The 16,924-nt window shown below is 41.0% G+C and overlaps 2 protein-coding genes across 3 annotated transcripts in view; one reads left to right on the forward strand and one right to left on the reverse strand.

The window, feature by feature from the left end:
- Positions 1-2,012: 2,012 nt before the first annotated feature.
- On the reverse strand, positions 2,013-7,141 carry cep57l1 (centrosomal protein 57, like 1). Of its 2 annotated transcripts, none has more exons than XM_026143396.2 (11): positions 6,951-7,141; positions 5,427-5,598; positions 5,101-5,280; positions 4,868-4,989; positions 4,608-4,721; positions 4,426-4,503; positions 4,160-4,249; positions 3,994-4,065; positions 3,657-3,916; positions 3,377-3,521; positions 2,013-2,563 (listed from the first exon to the last, which is right to left on the reverse strand). In XM_026143396.2, the coding sequence occupies exons 1-11, from the start codon at positions 6,969-6,971 to the stop codon at positions 2,357-2,359; spliced, it is 1,461 nt and encodes a 486-aa protein (XP_025999181.1). In that variant the 5' UTR covers positions 6,972-7,141; the 3' UTR covers positions 2,013-2,356. The 2 variants fall into 2 exon arrangements, with proteins under 2 accessions (XP_025999181.1, XP_025999182.1); XM_026143397.2 differs by lacking the exon at positions 6,951-7,141 and adding an exon at positions 6,279-6,416.
- A 1,830-nt stretch (positions 7,142-8,971) lies between these two features.
- The window catches only part of sesn1 (sestrin 1), a 73,805-nt gene continuing 65,852 nt past the window's right edge, over positions 8,972-16,924 (forward strand). The window contains exons 1-2 of the mRNA XM_026142952.2: positions 8,972-9,090; positions 10,315-10,634. Of these exons, the coding sequence (XP_025998737.2) occupies positions 10,356-10,634 (279 nt within the window). The 5' untranslated portion in view covers positions 8,972-9,090; positions 10,315-10,355. The remainder of the gene's footprint in view (positions 9,091-10,314; positions 10,635-16,924) is intronic.

The following is a 16,924-nucleotide window of genomic DNA, read 5'->3' on the forward strand; positions in this document are numbered from 1 at the left end:
CAGTGTGGCTTAATTAAATGAAACAATCCTGCAAAGAGGAGTGATGTAAAAGACTCATTTCTAGTTATTATAACTGTTTGATTGCAGTCCTTGTTGCCAAGAGTGGCACCAGTTATTAGGTTTAGGGGCAATAACATTTTCTTTAATAATTTTTACACAGCCAAGTAGGTTTGGACCATTTTTCTTTCTTTAATAAATGAAATCATCATTTAAAAACTGCACTTTGTATTCACCCAGGCTGTCTTTGTTTAACATTAAAACTAGTTTGATCTGAAAATTAAAGCTGTGAAAAACATGCAAAAAAAAAAAAAAAATTCCATAGACCTGTGTGTAATTAGTTTTACACTCTTGCAGCTCACTGTCACACTGTCTTTGAACGTATATACAACACAAAGCTGAGGTAACCTTTCTCAAAGTCTCCAAAAATAACCCAGTATGTCATAAAGTATAAAGACTGACTAACACTTGCTTAATGACTGTGTTAACTATTTTTATCATTTCTAACATTGACTGTTTGTGTTTCACAAGCAGCTACAAACCTTTGAAAAAGCAGCAGGTACAAAGTGTACTGTATGTCACGTACCATAACCTGTGAATAAAAACCAATGTTTCACACCACCACCCACCAGGGCGCACAGTTTCTCGGGTCATAGGAAAGTTTTGCTTATGTGGTAAAAACCGAAGCTCTGAAGACAATCAGTGAGCATGTGCACACTCAAGACTCACGGTCCGACGGTCTACGCTCTCGAAGAAGCTGTGTGTTTATTTTTGTCGAGCAGATTGTTATTTTTCCAGCGGCCCTGGCAGAGAGGCTGTTCCACAGCCAACGCGATAATGGTTTTGGTCAGTTAAAAGCAAAATCAGCAGCCCTATACTTACTCTTTTCAGGGGCAAACACTGTGTTGCTCTATCAGGAACATCTCTGGGCCTTTTACTAGAACGTGGAAAATCCCCCCACACACTGGGAGATACTACTTTTGGATTTTTCCTCTCTAAAATTTTAAGAAAATACTGCAGTTGGAGCAACTGCTAATCAGACAAAGAAGGGTTGTGTAGTCACAAGGTATCAAAGTTGCAGGGTCAGGAGAGTGGGTGGAGCTGCTGCATAAGTGGACATGGGTTGGGTCTCTAGCTAACCTGATTGTTGTGTCCAGTCATGCTGTGTAATCTAATATGGGAGGACAGAGAAACAATGCATTAGGTGTAGTCTCTCCTCTCTTGCAAACACGAGCTCAGTGCATTGTTTAACCATGCAGTGAACTCTGCAGCATGCCAAGAATACCAAGACCGAGCAATGTTAGTGACATAATGAAATGAATGCAGTAATAAACAAAAGCAGGTATCTCTTGAAAAAAAAAAGTCTTGAAAATGTGCTCATTTCAGATCCATGTGAATGCATTACACATCTAAAGTTACTTTAGAGTAGATCAGAACTTCTATTCGTGTATTAAACTTGATGACAGAATAGCAAAAAATGTTGACTAAGGCCCGATAACGAGGAGATAAGTTGAGGAATGTTATGAGGCAGCTTCACATGTGGTTATTTTCCCCATTATAAGTGGCTGACTCAAATAAACAGCACATGTGTGTGTGCAAAAGGCATGCAGCAAATTTGCCATGTCATCTGACCAGCAAGCACTGGAGAACAGAGCTGTTTCAGCTGTGCAAAGGAAAAAAAAAAAACAGTGTGTGGCAACAAAAAAATGGGTTTCTCCTACATGCATACAACTAAAAACCCACATCCGTTTGATCTGTGGTCAGGGCTCCATTTATTCAGCTGTTCGACCTGCTGCTGTTCGGGGTGCATTTGATCCCTCTCGATTATACGCAGTGGGGAGACTGGTGCTGCCAGCAACATTACAAAGTTAGAGTTCATTTATCCATCCAATAGCACGACTTGCCAAAGGTGAAAAGCTTCTGATTTAAATATAGAACAGGCTCCGCAGTGCCATCTAGTGGTTGTACATAAACAGTGACAAACATAAATGTGGAAGAAAAATAAACCTGCAATGTGTAGAAACAATAGCCTTTATTAAAAATAAACAACTATGATTACATAAAAGTTATTTAATTCAGCTCATTAGCTCCTTATGGCACATGACTCATTAACATTACTTTTAAATTGGGTTAAGATCATGGTTCACAAACTACACCCTATGAAGGACAGTGTATGTGCAATACTTTATTTAATAAGCACTGTGTAGAATGCCTTATTTCCTCTCCAATTTGTTACTAAAAATGTCCAGAGGTCGTCTGAAGAGCAGAGAAAAAACAAACAAACAAACAAACAAAAAACCCCACACATCATCCAGCTGTAACATCCAGGTCTGCACGCCGAAGGTCTCACTGAGAAAAATCACGTTTCCCAGGAGAGGTCGTCCTGTTTGAGGCTGTTTCTGAACTTCTGTGTCTCTCTGAGAAGCTGCAGGTTTTTTTGAGTAGTCCTATCTGTCCTTCCCTTCTTTTCAGTCTTAACGGGAGAAGGAGCAGGTGGCTTGATCCCACTCAGCCTTTTGGCTGTGTGCTCCTCAGGAGATGATCGGCACTGGGCCAGTTTTTGGATCTGTGGAGGGAGCAGAAAACATCACACATTTGGATCTGTTCAGCACAATTATACACTGCAATAAGCTGCTATTACAAGTCGATCCATCCTCTGTTGAAAACGACAGGATTGTTTTTGACCATTTGTTTATAAGTAGACTTTAATTTATTCAAGCATACATTTCTCTTCTGTTTATCAAAATGTCAGAAATAACAGGAGAAGTGTGTAAATTCTTCAGTGAGGTAATACCAGCTCCACTTAACGACATGCAGCTAAAAAACTGCTTTAAATACATAAAAATAATTTTCTAAAAATATCAAATTAATTTGTTTGAAAATCTCAAAATAATCTTATCACTATTTTTAAGTGGATCTAATGCACTTTTTTTTTTTTTTTTTTATTACTGGACTCTGCTTCAACTTTTGGCTCTTACTCTCACAAGCAGTGACCACAGAGGATGGATGCGCATATTTGATTTGGCACAGATTTTTACCCTGGATGCCTTTCCCAAATGCAACTTCCCAGAAATCTGTCTCCCCTCCTGGTTTTGAACCAGACATCTTTTGCATGTAACGTGCACATGTTAACCACTACACCATGGAAGAACTGACTTTTACAGACATGGAATTCATTATTTGAAATTTTGCTTGATATAGGCATTCACCATTGACAATTGGTGGGCTGTCAATGGTGAATGCTTACTGCTGTTTTAAAGCACTTTAAAAGATGATTAGATGATTATTTTCAATGCATCAGATCCAGTTTCTCATTGTGTTACCGAAAATTGTTACAAATCTATCCCCTTTAAGTTGTACCAACTTATAGGTCACATACCATCCTCTGGTGTTTGCGGAGCTTGGTGATCTGAGATCCTTTATCCTCCATCCTGGTGACCAGCAGCTCCAATTCTCTCTGGAGGTCCTGCCTCTGCTCCGGATTTTGAGCTCCATCGATCTGACGCACCAACTCCTGATGCTCACTGACAAAGGTGACAAATATAAAACGACTTTAATAAAAGGTTCACTAATATGTCCAAAAAACTCTGAATAAAGAACTTAAATTATGTTAAATACGCCTTCATTCCTAATGCAGCTCACTGGTTGGCACTACTCACAAGCTCATCTGTCCCAGCTCGTCCTGCAGAGCCAGGAGCAGGTCGGCAAGTGAGCTTAGCGATGGGTCGACGGGCAGCCTGTTAGGCTTCTCTGATGAATCAGAGGAAGATGAAGAAAAGTCCTTTTGGAGGTTTTTCTTCACTCCGCAGCCAGACCTGTGGTGTGCACTCACTCGCTGGCACAGCTGTGGCTGGTGGTGCTTCATCATGTGAAGGATACTTTGCACGTTGGCATGAACCGAATGGCTTGGGCTCGTCGACTAGAGACGGGAATGAAAAGAATCAAAGTAAGAACAAACAACAAAAAAAGAAGTGCAGAAAATTATAAGTGACTTACTGTTCCTGCAACAAAGGGCATTTTCTTGTGCATCGGGCTCTTTGGTAGCAGTTCGGCAGGTTTAGAGGTTTTCTGAGGAAGAAGACAGCTCTCATCACCTCTACATCCAAAGAAATCTCCTTAAATAAATGCCTAAAATTAATTTTTATATCGGTCAGAAAAGTACCCTTATGCTCTTTTTTGTTTTCTTCTTTGGCTTTGTCTCTTCAGAAGTTGGCAGAGATGGTCGAAGGCTGACATCAAACTCTCGTTGCAGCTGCAGTAGTAACAGCAAATCAATGCTTCTTAAGAGTATTTAGTCAAATTTGCCAATCAGCAGCTTTATTGTTGAATATGTGCTGAAAGTTGTGGCGTGGGCAATTTAAAAAAAAGTTGTGTCTCTAGTTAGCATTTACTTGTTTCTTAACAAGTGCAATCCAAAAACTGACTAACCTCCTCCGCCTTCTCCTGCACGAGTTTACGCTCGTGCTCTTCTTTCAGCAGTTTCTGCTCCAGGATGGAAAGCTTCATCTGAAAATTTATCACAGCGACACACCCTGAAATAATGAACTTTTGGCGATAAGCATTCTGACTAATGAATTAGAGATAAGCAGCATTGGGAAACCTTAGGTTACCTCTGCCAGAGTTTGGGTTCTGCTCAGTTTGAGACACTCTGACTCGAGTTTTTCCAGCTTCTCTCGCTGAATTTGGCTGTTTGAGCTGCTCTTTTGCTCGCTCTGCAGAGAAGCCTTGAGGGGAGTAAAAGTGGCAGGGGGAATATGTGGTTTTTTATGTTACTTACATCCAGAAATGTGAGAAACAAATAGGTGATGATCATGCTTATAGCTGGGATCTACTTTCAAATGACTTTTTGATTCGTAGTATTCTGAGCTACCTGATTTTCCATTAGAGCGCTCCTCTCCTTTTTGGCATTTTCAACCATTTTCCTCATGTAGTCCAGCTGCTTCTCGAGAACCTTACAGCGAGCTTCTGCAGACTGCAGTTTTGAGTCCAGTTCTGTCATTATAAAGCAGAGAACAAACTAATCAATCAGTTAAATGGAGTTGCCAGATCATAGTGACCCACAGTACCCTGTTTCCTTGTTGCTTTCTATTCTTTGTCGCTTACCTCTCCTGGCAGAGTTATCCGTCCCAGGCAGGCTGGCTGCTGTCTGACTGTACAATGTTGTAACTTGTGGATGCTTTTGAGCATCATGGGAAAACTGCTGGTAGCTCTTCTCTGCTTGCGTCCTTTCCAGCTCCAGCCGCCTAATTTTCTCCTGAAGGGTCTTCAGTGCATCAACCACGGCTGATGAAGAGTAAACAACAATACAAAGACATACTAGGTAACTGTAAAAGAAAGCAGTCTGCCCCCCTCCCCCCTCAAAAAACTAAACAAAAACAAAAACTTCCACTGTAAGAGACAAATAGCTCATGATAATGAATGCGTCATACCTTTGCTATCAATATTTGGTCTCCTCTGGGAAACTGAGCTGCTGGCCATGTGTGTGCCCATGCTGATAGAAGAGTGTGCATGGGGCTCCGGCTCTCGTGAAGGTTTCACTATCCTGTCTGGTGGCTGGTAGTAGCTTCCAATGTAACTGTTCTTGGAAGGTGAGTCTAAAATCTATACACAACAAGAGGAGGTTGTTTTGGAAACAAATGAATATTTTCATTATCAATAAAATGCCAAGTTTGTAAAATTATAGACAAAAAATGTAAGTGTATACGAGTCAGATTTTTAACAATTTTGAACCTTGAGAATAAATTTGAAATGCAGAGACTAAAATCAGCTCCTGATTACCGCACTGTGAAAAAAGAGAAATAATTTTCTTCTTACTAAAACTGGTTTGGATGTGCAGTTTGCAGAAATATTGCAATTTTGCAACAGTGTGCTAATGGTAATAGTTTCATTTTAAATTACAACATTATTCCTAAAGTGCACAGCTCAAAAACAGGGAATACATGATCAACATAGTATAACACAAAGTTAGTTACACTTCACACTTCAGGGAAATTAATCTGTTTGATTAGGAAGGATAAACCATTGCTTTGCTACAAATGAAAGTGACAACAGGTGACTGCCTTCAACATCATAGGTTAAGACCTGACTTCATTCTAAAAATGAGTATTATAGATTATTATAGAGACGAGTTGCTATCCCAAGCGGAGAAGTTCAAGTATCCTGAGGTCTTGTTAAGACTGATTGATGCAGTGTCTGCATCACCGGTCCATTGTGGTAAAGTGAGAGCTGAACATAAAAACAAAGCTATTGATTTACCAGTCAATCTACATCCCCACCCTTACCTATGGTCACGAGCTCTGGATAGTGACCAAAAGATCAGGAGGTACTCAGAATAGAGCCTCATCCACATCGAAATGAGACAGCTTAGGTGGTTCAGAATGCCTTCTGGGAGAGGTTTTCCACGCATGTCCTACTGAAAGTTAAAAGGATGCCCTGGGGGACATCTCTCAGCTGCCTTGGGAATATCTCGGTGCTCTCAGGCCTAGATGAGCTGATGAGGAGATGTGGGCTCATCTGCTTAGGCTGCTGCGCCCACGACCCCGTTCCCCCTTCACCATGAACCGTCTCTGTGGTTTTTCGCTTTTCCTCATCCATATATTTCTTTAGTAAACAGTAAATACTGATAAAAACTTTCTGTTTTCGGTGCAATTTCCATGCACTTGCCACACAAAGTAAACAGTAACCGAATCAACAAGCGTTAATCGATTACGCAACTGTACCCCAGTACAGCCAGCTTTCTGCAACAAGGAGGCCGTTTGTAGTCCTAAAAGCTCCACAACACCAAACATAATGTATTTACAAACACCACCCACTGCATGGACCATTGGCTCCTTTAGGTAGATACCCGTAAAACAAACCAAAAAGATGGTTAAGTGGCAACTTGGCGAAAGTAAACAAGACAGCGCTAACGCGTTAGCCACACCTGCTGCTAACGGCTGATTTACGGACGTTACCTGATCGTGGTACGTCTCCATTTTGCCCTACAGCAAATGATGAGTGCTTCCAAACTAATCATGCGTCTGTCTTTAACGATCCGAGGCTACTTTTATAAGTTAAAATGACTTGTAAGACACCAGCTAACTGACTCCAGCTGTCCTGTCACCAAGAGACAGTCCGGGCTTTTTAAATTTCCCTCCTCTTTGCCGCCCTCCACACTGTGGTTCCGCCTGCGCACTCTTAGTTCCTCCCTCCCCACCAGACTTTTCTCTGCTGGTTAAGAAATATATTATATTTCCATATCTTTTGCTAATTAAATACTATAAGGGTAAAAGGAAACTTAAGCTTGTCCTTATACTCATTCTTTACTCCAACATTCTAATTTACTTCACTGTTATTTCAGTTATTCTTTTTGGGTTTCAGTAGACTGGCATAACTACTTTGAGCTGTATATGACAATTTTCGAATTTTTAAAAATCCGATTATGACACACATATACGTGTCACTTAATTTTCTTTGTGGAACAGTTTCCAGTATTTTCAGCAAACTCAATAAAGACTGTGACCTTTTGGTGATAAGTATGGCATTAGACAGGCTCACCTTCTATAGACTAAAATAAAATTATCCTTTAAATCTTATTTTTCTTGCTGTTCCCTTTAGGGGTTGCCACAGCAAATTATCTGCCTCCACCTCATCCTATCTCTACCATCGCCTGTCATGCCAACCACCACACCATGAACGTTGACTGTGGTATTCCCAATGAAAATCTTGGCATCTTCAACTCTGCCATTCAAGAGGTCTCTCTACCATCTTTTAAACCTCCCCTTTCACTCTTGCTGCTATCTTTCTGTCACAAATCTCCCCAGACACTTGTTTCCACCCACTTCACCCTGCCTGCCCTCTCTTCTTTACCTCTCTGCTGGGGTGGATTGATGGGATTTCTGGGTATGTGCAAAGGGCCCATGTACAGTTAGGGGCCTATCCAAGATGCAGATGTTAGTTGTCAGAGAGGAAGGACAACAACAGGAATATTATACTTACATACAAACATAGTATAAAAGATGAACAAGCTCTAGGTGCTACATTTTCCATTTAATATAAGGTACCCTAGAGTGTTTAATGATGTTGTATTGTGATAGTTGCTTTTCATTGTTTTGTTAAGGTACCATGCTCTCCATTTCGAACTATTCTGTGTACACGTATGCACATACAATGATTCTGAACTTCTTTTTAGATGCAAGGTATTTAATCAATTAACTCTGCAAGGATGCACAACAGGCAACTGGTAAGATGTAGGTGGACTTTTCAGTTATCTAATGTGTGGCCTTTCACTCACTTCATCTAAGTCCCCAGGTCAGTATGGCTGGAATGCATGCTGCACTGACCACTGCATAGCCACACACAGCCTCCAAAATACCAACACAATCAGTAGGCTGGAGTATGTACACGATAAACTGATTTGTGTCTGCTTGTTGACTTTTTTGTTTCCCCAGGTTGTGGTGAGTTAATACAATGTCGTTAGCACTGTAAGTCAATCACACTGTCAACATTTGCACATGCAAATACTCTCTTGCAGCAATAAGCAGCATGTGTGACAGTCCTCCTGCATTACTATTTTTTTCTCATTTGCAACAAACACATTTTTTTTTTAGTTTTACCATACTTGAACTGAGGTGCATGGCACTTCTTATGTTGAGATTGATATTTTAATGGTATGGGCTGCATCAGTGTGCAGATTTTTATTAAAGTTAAGAAAATCAAATGGAAACATACAACATATCCACCTCTTTATGTCTTTCTGCTTGTCTGTTATTTCTGATAAACAAGTGAAAGGGGGGCTGCTGCTGCTGAATAAGTGGATGATGGGAGATGTAGTTGCTAAGCGCTACAGTCAAATAGAGAACCTGGGCGGATAAAGAATACAATCCCCATAAACACTTCCCCCACGAGCACAGGAAACCGCCCACCAACCAATCATCTTCCAGAACCTCCCCGAATGAGTTCGGCTTGGGCTGATTGGCTAATTTGCCCTGCCAATCAAACTTTTACCCTGAAGTTGTTACCTCCTCTTGTTTCTACGCTTGAACCAGCGTTACTGGACAGTGCGGAGGCAAGTCGTCCTGTAACAGGAGAGAGACACCAAAGAATGTGGATAAAGTGAGTGTTTTAGAATGACACTGTTTGGTTTTCAGTCTCAGTGAAAGGTTCGTGTGTGGGAATTTTTTTAAAGAGCGGCGGTGGGTGCTTTAGTGCCGTCTTTGTTAACGGGCAGCTTGAAAGCCCTGGCACGAAGAAAAGAGAGATAAACAAGCAGAGAGATTGAATGGATTTCACTGACACGCCGCGTATTCTTCCTATTATATGCCAAGTTAATATCAAAGTTAAAAGCCGTTAAACCGTAAACCAGTGTTAGTATTTGCAAAATCAAATGCTGTGGCAGTGAATCTAATTGCTCTGACTGTGTTCAAATCCTGTTTTGTTGTTTTGAAAGTTGCTAACAAAGATTAGTAGAATCGTGTGGATTTAAATCACGGATGCAGCTATTGCTTTTTAAATCTGTTTAAAACATGTGGTTAAACCTCATTATATTAGATTTTCTGCAAATCTGAGCAGTATATCTTCAGAGAACTATTTGGCTATATGCTGAAATACATGGTGTGATGATATGCTTTAGATGTGTAGTTGATTTATGCACCATTTTGAGAAGTTTATTTAATGTTTAATCTTAAACTGGGGTTTAAAGACAACAGGAAGGAAGTGCAGTGATATTTAGAGGTGTTAGTGACCAGTGTTTTGTGCCAACTCAACTTTGCAGTTGCTAAATGTTCAACGATGAAGTGCTAAAGAGATTAATAATTTATAATTAATATTTATATGTAATTTTTTTTCTTGTCAAAAAGGGAAACAGATATCAGCAAAAACATAATAAACAGTGGCACCATCTCTTCTCCACAGTGTTACATTACACACTGGTACAGTACTGACATAAAGTTTCACACCCTTTCTTAGGGCAGTAAATGTACTTCTATTGCTCTTCCCTGGTGCTGAGAGAGACATTTTTGTTTTCCCTGGTAGAGCAGGGGACCCATGAACCGAGGGCCATAGTCCTTACAACAGTGGCTTCAGTTTGATGCTGTGTGTCACTCACCCTCTCTCTCTTTCCCTACTCCCCCCCCCTGCCAAAAGCCAAAAGTCCATTAGCTGTAATATCCAAATTATGGCAAATGAATTCATGAGATATAGGGTGATATATCTGTGTCTTTTATAAGTGGTTCATGTTATTAGTTGGAGTCAAATTTCTCTGATGCTACATCTAAAAGCATAATGCACTTGCATTAACAAAAAGGTGATGCAAGCCTTTCCTGTCCTGTTTATTCGTAGCCTTTTGTGAGACAGCACAAACGGTAGGCCCGCATAAACTGATGGAGGTGCAGGACCAGGAGTCTGTGGGGAGATGGGACAGGCTGGGGAGCCGGGATCCCAGCTCCAGAGCTGATGCGATAGAGAACATCTGCCAGGAGGTCATGCGGAAAGTGGAAACCATTGGGCCCATACCGCCGGTGGCCCCTCTGTCCCTGGCTTCAGGGAGTCCTCCAGGCAACGATCTGAATGATATCCTGGCCCATGTCCTTATGCTCTCCAGACGGTGTCCCTTTGAAGATGTCAGGGAGCGTTGCTCTCAGCTTCTGCGAAACATCCAGGTAAGAGAGTCGCGGTTTTATGATGGGGAACTGTGTTGCATTACGTTGCACCCGACTGTGATATGTCCTCTAGAGCCAGTGTTTATTGTATTGATCTGCAGCCATCTCCCTCTCTTCACCTCTTCATAAGCATTGCAAACACTGTGGTTTAGTAAAAAGCTCAGTGTGACCGCTGCATGGTTTGTCAAAGGGATTACAGTCAGTCACACAATGATACACAAAAATATAGCTGTCCTAACCTTTCAACACGATGCCAATCATTTTTACGGTGAGATTTAAACTAAACAGATAATCACTGGTTGATTAAGATTTGTCTTTAGCATTAAAGCTAGACATAAGATTTAAGTTTTTTTTATTGCAGAATTTGAAAACAAATTTCTTTGGCTCATGGCTTACACACACTGAGATCTTCCAATAAAAATATTGACACTGCACATACTGTATGTGGGCTTTCTCAGAGAGTTAAGACGTATTTACTGAAAATAAGTAATGCTCTCCATTATTAACAAAACACAGTGTGACACAGCATTTTTGTTTTCACTTTGGCTTTTTTTTTCTTTTTCTTTTCAAGTCCGTTAAGTCTGCCTGTGTTGATTTTTAAATAAATATCCTGGTCATTGTTGTGTAGCAGGTGGCAGTGAATTGAGAAAAAAAGTATTATATTGAAGCTGTCAGACTTGGACATGGATACATGGTACTCAGTGAATCCTGAAAACAAAAATCTGTGGGAGAAATGCGCAATGGTGGATGGTGGGGGGGGGGGGGGGGTCCTTAAAGTTAACAGGAGATATATAGATAAAATTAAATAAGATTTATTAGACACACAGTTGGGAAATTTACATGTGGTATATGGTAGCAAAAGGGATAGAGTGGGAATAAAATAAATTGATGCAGCCATTAAAAAAACTTGAAACAGTAGAAGAAAAATGTACACAGTACAAGGTAGAAAGAAATTTAATCTAAATATAAGTGAACAGATAGTTTCAGATGCCTACTAAGAGCAAAATGATTTAACGAGTATGACTGAAAACTATTTCACATTGAAATACATCAAATACAAAGAACATTTACTGACTGAGCATTAGAATGGGGAATAAAAGTGATTTAAGTGACTTTGATCGAGGCCCAGGCTGGCCTGAGTATTTCAGGAACTTATGATGGACTGGGATTTTTTTATTTATTTATTTTTTTCCACACAATAATCCCTGAGGTTTAAAGACAATGGTCTTAAAAAGAGAGAATATCGAGTGTGAGGCACTTCTCTCAGAGCTCAGAGGAGAATTGCCAGAATGCTTTTAGCTGATAGGAAGGGAACAACTGAAGTAATCACTTGTTATAACCAAGGTGTGGAGCAGCAGAAGAGCAGACAAGTTTGCATTACTGTTTGCTAATAGGAGGAAAATGTGGTTACAATTACCACACGGGCTCATCAAAATTGGATGATAGAAGATTGGAAAAAGTTTGCCTCGTTTTATGAGTGTCCATTTCCGTTCCAACATTTGGATGGCCGGGTCCGAATTTAGCATAGACGACATGAAAGAATGGATCCATCCTGTCTTGTATCAATGGTTCATGCTGGTGGTGGTGTGATAGAGTTGGGGATACATTCTTGGCACAGTTTAGTCCCAACTGAATATCCTTTAAACACCACAGCTTACCTGAACATTGTTTTTGACCATGTCCATCTCTTTATGACTCTCTGAGGAACGTTTCCAGCACTTTGTTGAATTTATGCAGAATTTATGTAGTTCTGAAGGCAAAAGGAGGTCCAGTCCAGTACTTTTTAGGTGTACTTAATAAAAAAGTTGGTGACTGTATCTGTAATACATGTATATTTATAATAAATATTGTGCTGGGTTTATTTTGTTTTGCCACTATTAGCTATAGAGAATGAAATATTACACTTATCCTGGGTCTACCCTTGTGTTTGCTGTGGCCTGTTCCACTTAATGAGTCCTGTAATAACAAACAAACACTAACCCCAGTAGCTTTGGATGGCCTGACATGTTGTTATTCTGAGGAAATGGGGTGTTTGGCCGTGGCTTTAGTTCCTGTTTGTGCGGAAGTGTTTTTTGAAGATGGAGGCGAGGGACAGGCAGAGATGAGAACGGGAGAAAGCTGCTTTGCGGGTTTAGCTGTCTACCACGGTACGCGCCGTCTGGTATTTCTGAATTATGCTAAGCTGCATTTGGGCACAGCTTGCCAAAGGTTGCATTTATGAGCCCACAGTTAGCTGATGTAGCTCTGGTCCCATGGTGGGAGATCCCTCCTGACACACACACACACACACACACACACACACACACACACACACACACCTTTCTCACATTGTCAGGGTTGGAGGGGCTAAAGGGAGGGGTGCTCTGGCTCAGACAGCCTTTAATTCCAGCAGATCCGCTGATTAAAGACAAAATCTTTGAAAGCACAGACAGTCTTTTCCTCGTGTCCTCTAGAGGAGGAAGGCATCCTGCTTAGTGAGAATAATGTACTCTAAAACCCACATGGCTCACATAGCTGTGGGTTGGAGCAATTTTCTGCTTGTTTGTTGCCATAATGAGCACATCTTTCCTGAGCATTTATCAACCGTGAAAGTAACTCCGGTGATATTATTCAAAGGATGATATGTGCTCTTGTCTGTAGATGTAGCATGAAAAATTATGATAAAAATAATTGCAATAATGCCTAAGAAGAAGGGAAAAAATATTGTGTGTTGGCACAATTCTTTTGCTCATACCTGTGCACATAGATAAGAAGTGTACTGGAGAAGTTATACTCTAGTAATGGACAAGGGCATTTTCTTCTGTTTTAATCCTGGTATCAGACCTTCCACTAATTGTTGAGGAACCCATGTAGCAAATAAAAAGACCTTTTTTTTGGTCTCTAACTTTGCCTCACTTTCTTTTTTTTTAATGCAATCCCACTTGGTGTTTGTTCTTCCTGACTCTGCAGGCGAACTGACTTGCAGGCTTAAACATTTGAGCTATGATGTTGGTCTAGTATTCAGGGGTCACAGGTTTGTTGGCAAAAATAGGGTGATATGCGTACAGGGAGGGGTCGGGTTCCCTTGCGAGGGTCTTCTGGGTAATTGTGAGTCAAAATCGCTTACCAAAACAATTCTGCAGCGTGGTCTTCTGGGGCCTTTGACTTGGCATTCGGCTGCTGAGCTTTATTGATTTCATTTTTATGGGAACCCCAAAGTAAAGATGGGTATGCTACCAAACACACACATGCTCAGAATTAAAGAGAAACGATAGTAAGTGTGTATTCTGAGTCTGTCAAAGGGGTGGGCAGACTCTGTTGGCCGACTCTCTCTCTTTCTCTGGTCATCATGTCCCCAAACTGGATGAAAGGAACCCAGTCTTGGATGGCTGAACAGAGACGGAAAGGTGTTTTTTTTTTTCTTTCTGTGCTTTGCAGTTACACCATTGTGTTAGCCCTTTACCCCTACTTGAATTAAGAGCTAGTCTCAAAAGATCAACCTGTTCTTGTAATTTAGGCCTGTGCCTCTCAGATTTAACGACACAACCTGCACCGTGCGAGAATTAAAAGATGGAGTAAATCAGCGGATGAAGTGAAGAATGTACATTAAATACCAAGTGGCCTTAGTGTCTCTTTGAATCCAAGTCAGTCTGGTTCTTATGTGTTCAGCTGTCACTGCACATCAGACCTGAAATGTGTGGTTAATAGTCATTGTAAGAGTCCTGCACCTTAGTCTGTTAGTATCACACCTTGTTCTACAACCAACTTTCTTTCTTTTATTTTGAATGTGCAAATCGCTATAGTTGCAGTCTTTTAAACACCCTAGGAGATATTTAATCTAAGAAACTTTCCTTCTATTCATCTATTATGACAGAGTCATGTTTTTTTTTTGGGGTGGGGGTGGGGGGGGGGGGCTTTTTTCATAAAAAAGAAATGCAGTCTGTTTTTCTGAGGAACACAGAGGCATTAGATGTTTTAAGCTCCTGAGTGTTTTCACATACTTATTTAAGCTAATAATGGTCATTAGGACTAACTAAGCAGTCTCTCTAATAAACACATATGTGTGATTAAAATGGCTTCCTGGAACTGGCCTCCTCCTAAACTAATGCAGAACATATGGAGTGTCTCTTGGAGATGACGGTAAATATTTAATTATCTCTTTAGGATTGATTTATTCATCTAAGCATAGCTCTTGAACTTGATACGAATAAGCAATCGTAATTGTCAAGTATATGCAGATCTAGCACCTACATCGTGACTTTCCTAAGAGTTAAACTTTGAAGTTGCATGGTAGGTTGATCTCTGACTGATTTCTCCGAGCCTGTGTTACATAATTTTATTTCTTTTTAATTGTGGGTTAGGCTTGTTTTCAGAAGACATGTTGTCTGTGTAAGCCTCTCTCAATGGTGGAATTCATTTGGTGAGGCTATATAAACAAACGTTACTTGTCAACCTTGACAGACAGGTGTGTGGACAGATGCAGTACGGCTTTTCTGAGAAGGCAGGGTCAGAGTCCACTTGTAAAATGTGGCAGAAGTTCAGAGAATTGTTTAATGCTTTTTCATTGCAGTCACAGTGACAGAAAGGTTTGCACTGATCTGTTTTATAAGTCTGTGCATGACTGTGCGTATACTGTGCTGTTTTTTTTTGTGTTAGTTAATGTACTGTGTGTGCATGAGTTTGATTGTGAATGCCTGGAGTCTGTGTCTGTCTGCTACCTCTGCTTGCTGTGTAAATATAGATAGTGAGGACCAATGATGAGAGGGCCTTGTATTCTGGTCAGATCTGGTGGATTATGGGCACTCTGTGGTTGAACCAGGGCAAACAAAGTGTATGGTGAGAGGGGGGGGGAGAAAGGAGCAGCCGTGGAAGCAGGCAGTGACCTTTGGCACAGTAACTGTACAGTGAAATGCACCATGGATATGGAGGACGCAATAGAGAAATAAAGCTGTGGATTTACAGCTGTCTGCCAGCTGGGCAGAGCAGTGGGACAGAGCAGTGATAGGAGCTGGGTGTGAATTCTCTCTATGGGGTGTCTTACTGAGCTAGATGAAGCTTTATGGCACTAAAGGCCCTTTGTCTTCAAGTTTTGAGATGATGATAGTGATAATAGCACAATGACATAGCTCCTGCCTTGATGCCTTGACGCTCCTATTGTAGACCTAAATATCATCACTGACTGCTTTTAGTTACCTGCATGAATTGCTCATTGCTTGTACTGCGACATGGCTTATTGGCCGAGTTGTTATTTTAAACACTGGCATCAGCGTTGGTCCAATAGTTCTGTTAATGCATCCTAATGTGAAATCTTGTACCACAATGCAGAGTACAATGTAATAATGAATGCTACCACTATATTGGCTTTCATTTATAAATAGTTGATGTGCAAACTGGGAACCCTAAAATGATGCTGTGCAGATAAAGTGATGAGGGATATTTACCAGAAGGGATTTTTACACAGTTTGAAGATGCCTTCCCCTCCCTTTTCTCTTTCTTGCCAGGATATTAAAAGCCATTTTTAACAAACACACAAGCTCCCACTTTGATCCTGCAGCACAGACAGACCCCCACTTTCAGCCAGTACAGCATGCTGCCGGCAGCACACTCAGGAAGACTTAGAGAGAGGGGGGGGGGGCATGTGGGAAATGTGCAACTAGGTCACTGTCAATCCTGTTGTAGATGATAATTTTCCTGTTTTAGCATACATTAGTGGATGTGTGGAAATGCTTTCCTGTAGAATAAGGGGGATTTTTTCTTCTTCTTTCATTTGTTCTAGATAGAGTTTAAACTTCTGCTAAAACATGCAAAGGCTGTATTGTCCTGTCAAAGAGGGAGGGGTGTGTTGGTGTTGTCTTCAGGCATTTGCACAGCATAAGCAGTCGTCATGGTACCAGTGGCATGAGGTGCAATGATGGGATGGGTTAGTTGGCACCGCTACTTGGGGGTGGGGGGTACTTGCTCGTCTGCAATTATTTCTGGACGTGGTATTCAGGAGCTGAAGGGGAGAAAGCGAGGGAGAGGGAATGGAAATAGAAAAGAGACTCTGCCACATTATGATTGCAGCGCACTGAAGGTCAAAAAGAGATGGCGAGAGGGGGAAAAAAAGGACAGCAATAAAGCAATGAGTTTTAATGTGTGGAGAAGAGAGGAGAAGGGGGTGAAACCAAACCAAAAGAGGAGGTGGGACAAATGCTGTCATTCTCTGTATTCAGTTTGAAAACAGTGGAAAACTACTAGCACCCCACAACTGCAAACCACTTTACTCTCAAACCTGGCTCAAGACCTGAGTATTTCCTGACAGAGTCCAGATC

This window comes from Astatotilapia calliptera, chromosome 15 (assembly GCF_964374335.1).
Source record: "Astatotilapia calliptera chromosome 15, fAstCal68.1, whole genome shotgun sequence".
NCBI classification, from domain to species: domain Eukaryota; kingdom Metazoa; phylum Chordata; class Actinopteri; order Cichliformes; family Cichlidae; genus Astatotilapia; species Astatotilapia calliptera.